Genomic DNA, 13,250 nt, shown 5'->3' on the forward strand with positions numbered 1-13,250 from the left:
TAATGATTAATATGCTAGATATAAATGCATCGACATTCTCTTAAAATGTTTGGGTCATGGCCTAAAAATCTGTGAACAATCAGCCTAAATCCCAACAAAGACCCACAGAAAGTCCCATCTGTGTGCTGTACGTGTTGCTTTGTTAGGACTGAGACTCACTCTTCATGTAGAAAACATTTCTAATGATACAACACCAGGGCACACATGCACACCTGTAATGCAGACCTATATGATTCAAACAGGTGCAAAACTGAAATCCCTGATCTAATTTATCAACCTGTAGGCAATACTCATGAGAGAAGAACAACTTTATTCACATATTATTTTAGGACTGAACCTACATTTATTTTTAGAACATTGTGTGAACTGTGAAGAAATACACTACATAACTCTTCATAAAAAATATTCCTGAATCTACATTTTATCTGTAAAAGAAAACACATGTTGAGTAGTTAGAGCTCAACATAAACCAGAATAGAGTGCTGCTATAAACCTGTTCAGAGTTAAAGTATTTCATCTTTGAGTTTATTTAAAAATGCTACAAAAGCACTGGTAAGAAGAATTAAGTCACTTTTAATCTAAAACTACAATTATGCATATGATTTACCTTCACTTAACCATCATATGCAATCATCCAATTTGCTGATTGAATAGTATTTTATCCACAGCTGCAAGGATTCTCACATGTGAATATGATTAAAAGACAGTGAACTCTCAGCTGCTTTTATTCACTACTGCAGTTTTTTACACAGCTATGTTATGATTCAGTTGTGTGAAATATGCAGGTGTTTGTAGAAGCTGGAAGTGCTGAAACTTAACAAAGCAAGGATGGATGTCAGAACTGGAGCAGAAAACAAGTCGACCTCAATACCAGAAGGAAACTCCTATTTCATTCAAGTTGTCTTCATGGACTTCGCAACAAAATGCAAACGTTTGAAAGTATTCGTTTTTTTGCGGAGGCTTAGCAGCTCACAAGTACTGAAGTACTGAAGAAGAGCGAACTTATTTTCAGCTGCATTTTGTGAGTATGTAGGAGGACAGAAGAGGGAATGTTGGGGGAGAAACCCAAATGTGATTAGTATCAATGTGACATGTTGATGTTAGCTCATCTGTCAGTCAAACGCAGCCTGAAAACTTGAGTTTCCAGACATTTGAAGTCCCCGTTCACCAGTGGAACTGCTCCATATTCTCCTCTTTCTGGGCTTAGAAAACCTGGGGTCATTGTCAGAGTGCTCCAGTCTAATGTCTGTGGAATTTTCCCTTTGCACATGCGCTTCACTTCCAAACAGTGTGATAGTTACAGGAAGTTTTGAGTCACTGGTCGTGTCAAGCCATCCTCTGTTCTTACTCAGACCATGATGCATTTCAGTTCTGTCTATGTTGTCAATGACCTGTTAATCTGATATTTGACTTGAGCAACTTAACTACTGTCATATTAGCAAATAGGTCAGAGAACAAAGGCAAAAACAGCACTGTGACAATGTCATCTTGTCTTTTAATCTGCCAACAATGACAACTGAAACTGTCTGGGTGAATACATTCCACACAATCCACTTTTATTAGCATCACTTACAAAGATTTGTAAAATAATTTTTAATAAATCAATCTTTTAGTCCTGAATCCTGATCTCACAAATTGATGCCATTTGCGCCGGATAATTTAAACAACTTCTTTTGGGAGTGCCAATTATTGTGCCCTTTCTAAGAGCTTTTTACATGAGCGTCACTTGCAAACCTTAGTTAATGCTAAGTTCATAACTTGTGACAAAGCTCTGCCACATGTTGTCACACACATTCAAAAGTGATATTGTAACTTAAAGTTTACTTCAGACTCCATTTTAACCATTTACAAATTAACAGTGTGATTTACTTAAGTCTGTAAGTTATTGATCGGTGTGTTCCCATTAACTTCACAAGAAATACACCAACGTAGATGTTGATTATTTCACAATAAACAAAAAAGTTGATGCAAAGTCAAACTCAAGGCCCAATGCAGCCAATGAACAAATAATTCTTCTCTCATCAGCTTGGTTAGTCTGCTGAACTATGAAATCTATCATTCATCAGTAGATTCTGTGATAAATAAGGAGAGAAAGGCTTGTTTATCACAGCTGAATAAATAAAGAAGATAAGATTAAAGAACAGAATAAAATGCTAACAATTGGAAGATAAAACACAAACACAATTCTCCTAATTTTAAAACCTTTCAAAAAGACACATATTCAAAATGCTTAAAGCCAATCAAATGTAACTAGTCCATCATCACTGAACTCACTCACTGATACATCCTCATGCATCAAATATTAACTGAAACATAAAACCCCAATAGCTTCCTTTCCCAAAAACCAACAATGAAGCCATTCATCTCCTCTTAAACATGTCTTCATTTGCCTGATGATGGACAGTAATGACTTCCTCTAATACCCCCAGCACGGTGGCAATATCATCTTCTTTTTATCTGCCAAATCTCTCTCTCTCTCTCTCTTTCTCTCTCACTCTCTCTCTCTATCTCGCTCTTTCCTGCATCTCTGCAGTCATCACTAGAGATCTCAAACTGATTCGCCCATTAGTTCCCCCTTGACAGCGCTTAAAGAAAGAATAAACAAAGGCAAAGCCTTCAGTTGGCATTTTAACCAGATTAGATTTTGGTAGACAGATGATGGAAGCCGGCCCAGAAGCTCAGAGGGAAGGCTCCAAATGTGGCAACTGGCTTCAATGTGAAGGGACGAGGCGACAGGCAGCACTTTAGTTTATAATTTATCTTGTCGTGAGATTAAAATGTTTGTTGGATTCGGCATTTATCTATGTAAGCAGTCACTTAATGTTTTTCAACTTTATTGGAAGCCAAAGACAGGCTGATGCCATGAGACCTTTCAGAGCTTGTCATGATGATTCCACGAATCCTCAGATATCCAGGTTGACCAACCTTAAAGACAAAATTGCAAGATTTTATGTGTTTCCCTGTATGTTGGGCATGCATGTGGTAATTCTTGTCTATATATGTAAGCTGAGCTGTCTGTGAACTAAAGGGCAAATCCAGCAACAGTTTTCTATTTCATACCTATCAAAGTCTTCACATTTATTGAGTGGAAAGTGACGCCTACATCCAGTCAGAGCAATGTTCTAGAAATATAAAAGCCGTCACCCAGCGAGCCGAGCAGGATAATGGGACTGACAGGACAGTGAGATGCGTCTTTTGTCCTTCACAGTTGCCGCTGAAACATAAACTGTGACAAGAGCAGTAATGGAAAGTCTGTGGACACTCTGTGTACATGTCAACATGTGTGTCTGGGATTTTGTTTTTGGAAGTGCAAATATGCAATGCATTTTTTAATATTCTGTCTTTGCAGAAAGGGGAATTATGAATGCTATGTGCAGAGGTAAAGTCATGCTGCACAACATATTTGCTACCTTACAGAGTTCTTTCATTGAATTTTTTTAGCATACTTAAATATTTTAGATCTTCAAAATATCACTTTCTGGTAAAGATAAAAGAAAAACTTTAATGATGGACAGGCGACCTCTACAGGGATACGCAACAGAGTAGTTTTTATGTAAATAGCTGCATTTTGTCAGCTGACATTATTTTTTGGAATGATCAAAATATTTAAGTGTAATAAGGAATAAAGGACAAGGTGGTGAATACTTTTTCACAGCTCTAATTTTTGAGGCTAAGTATAAAAAGTATTTGAAATAATCCTCTTGGCCTTTATTATATTTAAGAATAGTAGAAATAGAAACATGTCACACATTGAAACTCTTGTCCATCTGAAAAGCAGACTAAAAACTGAGGTTATTAGCTCGAAGGCCAACATGCATGCAACAAGCATTGCTTTAGGGAAAATATTACAAACATGCAAAGTGCTGTAATTAATGCCCCTCGTGTATCGGATCATCCTGTAGCCACCTCCATCTTTTCAGCTCCAATATTACGTGGCTGTTGTCCTGGTGGTCCCCTTATTATGACAAACACACATACAGCACCTTTCGATTTCCATCCAGAGGCAAATCTGCATTAGGATGCATACTCAAAATGCTAATCGCTCCCAGCTCACAGAGTGTTTGCAAACATGCTGATGGTGTAACAGAGGTTAAGACAGGAATTATAAACAGAGGATTTTCAATAAGATTCTAATGGAGTCACGCATGTGCAAATAATAAGCAGTGATCGTTATTTGTGATTGCATGTTGCTGGCACATTGGGACCAAAACCAAAACCAAAACCAAGCACACCTCTAATTGTGTGCGCAGTGACTCAGGAAGGCTGCGTGGGCAAAACATCCTCACATTTCAGACCTAAATCACCCCATCAAGCTATAGGATCTAATATTTGCAGTCGAGAGACCTTCCCACTCGGCTGCAGAGCCTGGCTGCTTTCCTAAACTGTGTGAGCCCAGTAAAACGAGATGAAAGCAATTTAAACTAACCAGGACGCATAACAGTATTTCCTCAGCTGCACTCTAATCATTTTTTCTCTTTGCTGTCTGTTGCAACATCTAAACCAATTCCTATGTACATCATTCTACAAAGTTTCTCTGCTGCCTCTTAGAAACATACGCAGCGGGTCGTTTAAGTTCTCTGAGTCACAGTTACTAAGAAAAACAAACTGGTGATGCTGATCAACCTTGGTTTGTTTTGTTTTTATGTATATGTGTAAATAATAGTAAAAAAAAATTGTACTTAGCATGACTTTTTCTGAATATTAGCAGCATTAAAAAGTCTAGACTTCACATGGTCCATTTAGGTGAAAAGCAAAGAAAAAGATGTTTTGATTATTTTGGGGAGCAAAAGAAGGCAAGGATGTGTTTGAGCAAAACATTGTTTTAGTAATGACTTTCCTCAAACCTCAACGATGACTCAGAGCCGGAAGGCAAAACAAGATAAGGAAAACAAATGAGATTCTTCATAGCGACCCCATTCCCCTTCAGCAAAACCTGGAAATAGTTAAGAGACACACACACACCCACACACACCCCCCCACACACACACCCACACCCCCCCACCCCTCCCCACACACACACGCACACACACCTACACACACAGATACACCCAAACCACTCTGAGGTGACTCTGTTGAGGAGTAAATGTTGTCCTATTTAGTACCACAGTGAGAATTATTTCATAATATTAAACAAGGAAAATAAAAATGAAAATGGAAAACAAATCTGTTTTTTTTCCTATTTCTTTTACCAAATCATTTTAACTGGTCATTTAATTTTGGGAAAGAAACTCCTTGCACAAAATGTTACGTATGGAGGCCATAAATCTGATTAGGTCACTATAATAAAGACAAGCATTGTGGCTCTATGTGGCCACACAGTATTGTCAAACCTCTAACATTTTTACATTTTGTCATATTGCAGCAAGAAGCATCAATGCATTTCAATCGGGAATTTATATGCAAGGCCAACTCAAAGTAGTATTTTTCAGCTTGGCAAAATGTATCTCCAGAAGTGATTTCTAATTGCTTTCAGTACCTCATCTCAAGGCTTTCTTGATACATTGAGCCCCAGATAAGAGGCTTAGTGTTTAGACTTGCCATATTTCCATGTTTGAGATGCTGTTTTGGATGTTAAGAAAGGAATTAGTTCTTACATTTCTAAGAACTAAGCAAACAAAGCCTCTACCAATTAGAAATATTTGACTAGAAGCACTTTAGGTAGAGAAGACAAAAGATGACCAGCAAGATTTTAGAGAATAATGTGACTGTTTGAGACATGAAATAAAACAGCAAAAGTAGAACCTGGTTCATTCTGGTTTCTTAATTTATTACAGTGTATTTTAGACAGTTTGTGATTTGGAAAACCTTTGCTGTATCAGTGAAAACATGAGGATGGTTGACGTTTCCGAAACTATGACAGTCTTGACTTAATAATCCAATATTATGTATAATCTCCTGAGCTCAGTCGGTCAATTCAGCTGTAGAGGTGTCTCCAGATAATCTCGCCTGGTTTGCCACTTATTGTTCAGTGGGAAATGACAGAATGCCATGTGCTGCTTCATGTGCATTGAGTTGGTACCTCCTGTCACAATTACTTCTCTGGCTTTTGAAATAAAAAAATATGTAATATACATATATGTGTAAAACCGCTGCAGCGGATTCCTTTCGGATTAAAACTGAAGATGCTTCTCGCGGCATCCTTTCTCATCAGACTCAGGAAAACACTAATCCAGTTCAAATGAGTATTAGAATGTCATTCCGCCTGAAGTTTTTTTCTTCTTCTTGCAAATAAATTAAGAATTACCAGCGTTCTTGAAAAAGAAGACCTTTAAACTTCATAGAGAAACTTATATGAAAAAAGGGCATGGAGGGAAGTAGACTCAGACATCCGTCCTCATACATAAGCTTGAGTCATTCCCTGCATGATATGCATGACCAGCAGAATACAGACCGAAGCCCAGACAACACTGAGTAAGGGGGTCAATGTAATGGAAACAGACTAGAAGTCAAACACTTAGTGATGAGTCTGCATTACGCATTGGTTACATTAATAAAATAAAAGAATGGTAAGTATAACAGTGACAGGTCAAAGGCTGGGAAATATAAACATAGCTGGGATTTCTGCCACCTGCACATTTCTTTTGATGCATTCGTGGCAGATACGTTGTGTCGTAAAAGTTTAGCAAATAACCATGTTAAACAAAATATAATTTCATATTTACCTTTCCAACTCTGAACAACACATTAAACTTGAAACTAAGCTCATTTTATGGGATTTATATCCTAAATGTCCTAAATAGTACACGTTTCAGAAGAAACATGGCCTGCAGCCACTGAAGTCAGAGAAGATTACGGTATTAATAATTAATTATTAGTTAACTCATATTTTCAGTAGCTAACAGCTTTTGAGAGGATGTTAAACTGAACCTTTAGAGTTTGCATCCACTGAATAAATAATAATTGAATCACAAAAAATAAATACTTGAGGTTTTTAAACTGTTTACCCAGAATAATCAATGCTTGGCACAGACATCATTGGTAGACAGACACATTTAGCATAATAATAGGGTGGGACTTTCCTCTTTGTCGTCAGATGGAGGAAGACTATTATAATCAACATAGCATGAAATATCACTTTCATCCACATAATTCTTTGTTGTACATTGTGATTAATGCATTAATTTAAGCTTGTATTACATTTGGCATACTTTTAACAAAGCTTTAATTATTTTGTAACTAATAATAATGATGCAAAACTTTCATAGTGAGGATTGCTATAATGTTGCGATTATAACTGAACTTCCCAAGCCAGCAGCAACCTCGTTCTGCCTTTAGACTCATGTAGGAACAAACATTCATAAAAGCACAGCATTTATAGGTCACTTGATCGTGAAAGTGTATTCCCACTCACAACAGAGCAGAGTCAGCGCAAGGGTTACACTTTGGAGTACTAAATCCTGCAGGATAAAATCGAACTCAAAGAGTAATGTCTCAAGGATTCAGCTGAGAAGCGCAAGATACCCTCAACCTAAAACTCAAAGAGCTATTTATCACGGGGAATTAAATATATTTGTTGCATTTTCAAGTAAACATACACTGCAGAGCGCAGGAGCTTCATATGCTCCATTCTCACTCTATTGAAAGAGTGTTTTAGCTTTTGAGATAATACATTTATTTATGTCTAAAAATGACAGACAGAGAGAGGGTAGCATATCAATATTCACATGTGAGTCAGACTGACAGAGAATACATGCAGGCGTTGATGAGCTGTTCAAGTGAAATCACATCTAAACTGAACTTTCACAATACTAAATATTTTATTTAAAAAAAATAGATCCAGAGGTTGCACTGAGACAGCACAACAGAAGTGATCAAATTAAATCTGATCTTAGGACACTAGGAAAGTCCAAGCCAGCACATTTTGTTAGGCCTTCAGAGTGTGTGCTGTGGAGCTGCAGGAGGGGGAACAAAAATCGATGAATCCTGCAGAAAGTGTCCACGAAAAACGCTCCAATGGATTCACTGTAAGCTACTGCTTTTAGACTTCACTGCACTCCCTCACACACCAGGTTCAGGTACATAGACACACAGGTAAATATGCACAGTGTGTTCAAAGTGCGCAGACTGATATGCATTCCCAACAGATATTTCACATGCACACGTACTGCACCTAAAGTGCAAGCTCAGTGAAAATGAACAGTTTAATGAATGTCACAAAACTGCTGCGGGACATAAAATCTGTGATGTACTCGCAATAGGTCTGCCTGTGGACAGCTTTATGCAGGTTTTATTGTTTCTTATTGCTGTTTTAGGATTGTTGGGACAGTCTGAAGGTGCCTATTGAGCACACTTAAGAGTCATAAAATAAAATGTATTTTGGCATGTGGATAATGCTCCATCAATCACATAAAAAAGTGTTAAAAATAACTAAAGAACAATGTATGCTTGAAGAGGTGCTATTTTCTGCTTAATAGATGCAGCTTTCATACATAAAAAATGACAGTTATAGTCTTGCATGAAAACTGAAGCAATAATAAAAGCAGTAATATGAAGGCTCATTAATTTGATAAAAAACAGTGTTCTACATGATTCAAGTTTCTCATGAAGCTACAGCCAAAAAATAATGTTTGTATCACGGTTTTAAGGGATGGATCAAAACAAAATAGTACAAAATAGTAAAGGAGAAAAAAACCGTATTTGGTGACACTGTGTTGATAACTTAGAAAAGCTGCGATTCTAATGGAGCATTCCTTCAGCAACTTCTTTCATGATTGGCCTGTAGCCTCTGAAAGGTTTTCTTAGGATTGCTCTACATTTAATTTCATCCATAGACTTTGACCAGTTTATTGTATCTATAAAACAAAAACATCCCCAAACCATGATGCTGCTACCGCCATGCTTAATAATTCATGTGTTTAAAGTGATTGAGTTAGTTTTCTGCCTCACACTGCTTTCATCACGGCTAAAACAGTTTGTCTTTGTTAGTTTCACTTGATTTGACCACCTTATTCAACATGAATGATGTACCTCCTACATGGCTTGTGACTAAGAGCAAACTATTTCAATATATGTTTCTTTTTAACCAAAGAAGCTACACACACATAAACCCTTTTCACTAAATGGTTGTTTTATTGAGCCTCTTTTGAATCTTATTCAGACATAGCAGAGGAGCTGAAGATACTTATAGACTGATTGATCACACAAAATCTCAATGAAACACATTAAAGTTTGATACTGCAACTGTAAACTCATGATATGGAAACATGTAGCGCTCCATCCTCCTAACCTTGTTTTATTGACTGTGCATATCTTCATTCTATATGCAAGAGTAACTGAAAGCGTAACATGTTCTCTTACATAAGAAGCTGTCCTTGCAAAATTTTCCCATCTGTATCTGGATGCAAATGAGCAGAAGCATGCTGTATCTATGTCATGCTGTATCTATGTCACACACAGTGTTTGACAGTGAGTCATCTCGTGTAAGACATCACATGGCCTGCTGCCGCTTTGTCACAGCCTCATTGCATCACATTGTAAAAAAAAAAAACACTTCCCAGTGTGCAGTATTTTTACAGTAAGCCACACTATTTTGGAAATCTGGGGTGTTTGTGAGCTTAAACCAAAATAAGCTGCTAGTAAAGGTATGCAAATCTTCAGAAATTAAAAACAGAAGTGTTTCCATTGCTTCCCTCCTCCTGCCCCTTTTGTTGATAAAATTAAAATGGATGTATTATTGACTTTAATCCAATTATCAGATTTACTTTACAAGTGATTGTAACACAAAATGTTTCCCTTTATGCTGGTCTGCTCTACATGGCATAGCACAAGTACAACAAAAGTACATTAGCTTGTTAATTAGTATGACTCTCTGCTCAGCCTGCATTCAGTTGCTTCAGAGCCACTGTAGCTCCCAACAATTGTTTTGAAAGAGCGCTGTCTTAATAAGACTGTTTTTTCTTTAGTCTCTACACCGTTACAGGTTATGTTTTTCAAGACTGGAAATACTTCCACACAGCTAATTTTTTTAAATGTAGGAGAGAGCTGTGCATAGCAGCAATTTGAGGAGGGGCAGCATACTTTGATAGATTTAGCTGACAAATTTGACTTCACAAAGTTACATTTAACTTGCTTAATCCATCAACCAGGAAGTAAGTCAGAATGAAACAGTAACATCTTAGTGGGACATGAGAGGAAAGTAACCAGGAGCTCTATAAATGTGGAGCACTGCTGACTCAGTCATGAATGCAGTAAACTGCAGAAAAGCAACTCTGTTTACTTCGTAAAATTTAACCCCACTCAACTTTGTAGAGTCTCTTCTTCTCTCTCAATCCTGTTGTGGTTATGAGTCGGGTGACTTCAGTTTATAATCACCCATTTCAGAGAATTATTTTCATATTCTTCATGATGTTACGCATTCAAATTACTTTGATCTTATTTTTAATTTCAGTAATAACTGTATACCATTCAGTTTCATAAAAAAAAAAAAAAAATTAAAAATTCCTGAGCTCCTCATTAACTTTTTGCCGTGTAATAAAAAATGGCCTCTTCTGTCACACACAAGTTCAAGTTTTGTTCTTATCCTACAATATTTCTTTTATAACCCCCTTTGGATAAGTTCACTGAATCAATTTTGCCACTGCATCCAACCGCACCTGCTCCAGCCTGGGAAGATCTGGGACTGTAGTTTAATTAAAGGCCGGCAGTAAATTTAGTTCAGACAGAAATGGGCATTACTGCATACAGTGTGAGGTTTATGCGAACAAAGGTCCCAAGGTGTGTTTGTATCAGCCAGGTGCTCATGGCTGAGCTTTATTATATGTTTTAGCTATAAATTAGACCCCTGATACAAAATGCTTCTAAGGTGATACAAACAGAGTGAGCAGCTATTTGAGCACTAGAACCCTTAAACTTAAATTGTTTAAATGCAACTACTATTTGATTTGTTTCAGTTTTAGTTTTTTTTTTCCTCAGGAAAAGAACGGTGTGTGTGCATCACCGTTCTGTGTATATCTGCCCAGACTACACAACAAACATTAACCCCGAAAAAACAACAGCAAATAGGAAAAGATGGATAGAGAGGGGGAAAGCAGATCATTACAGAGAAATATAAAGAGAGGAGATGAACAGAGATCACACACTAAGCCCACAATTATGGGAGTATCCGTCTATTCAAATCCACATATGTGCACAGCTAATTACATGCTCCATAAAAAGAAAACAAACAGTGCATACTCAATAAAACACAGAGCCAGAGATGAAGCCTGAGATATAATGAAGCAGACAATCACTGACAGGTCTGCGGAAAAGGAAACCTGCAAATAAAGCTGGCTGGACCTATGGACACATAAAGGTTGAAAAAAGGCATTTTCTTTCAGTTTAAAGAACAACATTTGCAGTCAGAATGAACAATGAATGAGAGACTATCTTATTATATGCCTGGACACTTCTAATCAATTTTAAGAAAAACTGTTATGAATCTAAGTATTTGAAAAACATGAGCTTCCTTAACACTCTGAACATGAGACTTAAGACTCAACCATAATGAGCTCATAGAGTTGTTCACATTTCCCAGATTCCTCATTAGTGTCTTTATGTCTCCCATCGCTGCAACCCTTCTGCATCTACAGACAGATTTATGTTCCTTCTGAATCCTTGACAGGAAGAGTTCTTTCATTACTGCAAGAACAGGTTTGACATAAAGCTCTACCTTCAAAGCACTAATAATAAGGAATCCATTTTCATGATGATGGCTGTACCAGAGTTTAGACCACAGTCACTTCCTGCTCTCCAAATGAGATGGCTGGTTTGGTTGATTTTTTACAGTGGACTTCAGCCGGTTCACTGTTCTACACTTCTCTTTTAAAGCTGAAGTCACATCTAAAACAAGCCATTAGCGGTGTGACACCTTGAGATCTACCTCCAAATACAAAGATTAGGACAGCAGAGAAAAGAGATCGGAAGGTAATAATTATGCCCAATTTTCTGCCGCCTCTTGGATTGCGTAATGTGACAAAAAGAGAAACAGAGGGAGAACACATCCATCTCAGTCAAATTAAAGAATGAGTTTCATATTCACTGTGTGATTGAATACCTGTGTGCAGATCTCCTCCCCATCCACGAACAGCTCATTTCATCTTGCTTCACTCATCACTCCCTGTAAAGTTGACTCACCTAAATTTAACTGCTCTCAACCCGCTCATGATCTTTACATCATTATCCACTTTTAATTCATTGCTGCTCTTTCAATGGGAATACTCTCATGGTCTCATCTGTTGTGTTTAAGAGCTTAGGTGACTGTGTGAGTTCATTAGATCTGTAAACAAAATTAAAAAAAAACATTCTAACTGGGGCACTTATTTTATCTCTGGACTATTGAAAAGAACAAAACATAACACATACGATGGTGCTGATGATTTTTTTTTTTCCTTTTTTCATAAATTAAACATTCATAGCAGAAAGAACTAGCTGGTTGGCTTTGGAGAATCAGTCTTCGGTTTGTTGCAGGAAAGATGTAAACTGATTTTTTTTTATGAAGAAGAGTTGCAGCATTCCTCTGACAAAGATAACAACCCAGTGACTGATGTATACCTGTGTGCCAGAAGATTAAAGCATAAAAGGAAAGGTTAGATTGCAAAAGCAACATAACGGCATAATCCATATCCTCAGAGACTGTTGTTTATTATATGTGATAAATAACCTTGATCATGTGAGGTCTGTGAATTTAGTTATTTAGGTGATGATGAAGATGAGTCAATTTAGGTTTATGCTAAGTGAAACAAAGGTTCAAACTAAGGCAAAAGATTGAACAAAGCTCCCACTCTGCAGAGTCTGCTGACATAAAATGCTTCCACCAACTGAAACACACAGCAGATGATGCTCCTGCAGCTTCAGCAGTCATTTATATCTCCAAGGAGGCAGAAGTCAATTACAGCACAGCTCCTTCATATAGATACAAACACAAACTCAGCCAATTTTATCCAGGACTGGTGCTCTAGCAGTCAAACAATTATTGTTCATTAATAAGATGATGGAAATGTTCATTGCTTATTGCCCTTGAGTTTTCCTGGTATGTAATGCGTACGATGTATATTTAATGTCCCTCATTAAAAAAGCATTGCAGGTTAAACTTTTGCTAGTCAGCACTTTGTTATCAGAAAATGCAAATTTTGCAAAAATGTTTTTTTTTTTCTTTGGTTATAAATATATTATAAAACAGACATTCAACGCAAAAAATTAACAAACTGCCTTTGTGGCAGTTTGTTACCAGAAAAAAACAAAACGACAAAACGCTAATCTCTCAACACCAAATT

At 37.1% G+C, this 13,250-nt stretch overlaps 1 protein-coding gene across 5 annotated transcripts in view; it reads right to left on the reverse strand.

Moving 5' to 3' along the window:
• Nucleotides 1-13,250, reverse strand: part of kcnab1a (potassium voltage-gated channel subfamily A regulatory beta subunit 1a) — a 90,755-nt gene that overhangs the window by 37,129 nt on the left and 40,376 nt on the right. Inside the window, exon 1 of one of the 5 annotated variants that reach the window (XM_055028367.1) lies at nt 12,112-12,217. The exons of 3 other annotated variants lie outside the window; for them this stretch is intronic. In XM_055028367.1, coding sequence (XP_054884342.1) covers nt 12,112-12,140 — 29 coding nt within the window. In that variant the 5' untranslated portion in view covers nt 12,141-12,217. Of the gene's footprint in view, nt 1-12,031; nt 12,218-13,250 lie in introns of those variants that run through there. One more of the 5 variants, XM_055028366.1, reaches the window with a different exon arrangement.

This window comes from Poeciliopsis prolifica, unplaced genomic scaffold, assembly GCF_027474105.1.
Source record: "Poeciliopsis prolifica strain line A6 unplaced genomic scaffold, Auburn_PproV2 SCAFFOLD004, whole genome shotgun sequence".
Lineage (NCBI taxonomy): Eukaryota > Metazoa > Chordata > Actinopteri > Cyprinodontiformes > Poeciliidae > Poeciliopsis > Poeciliopsis prolifica.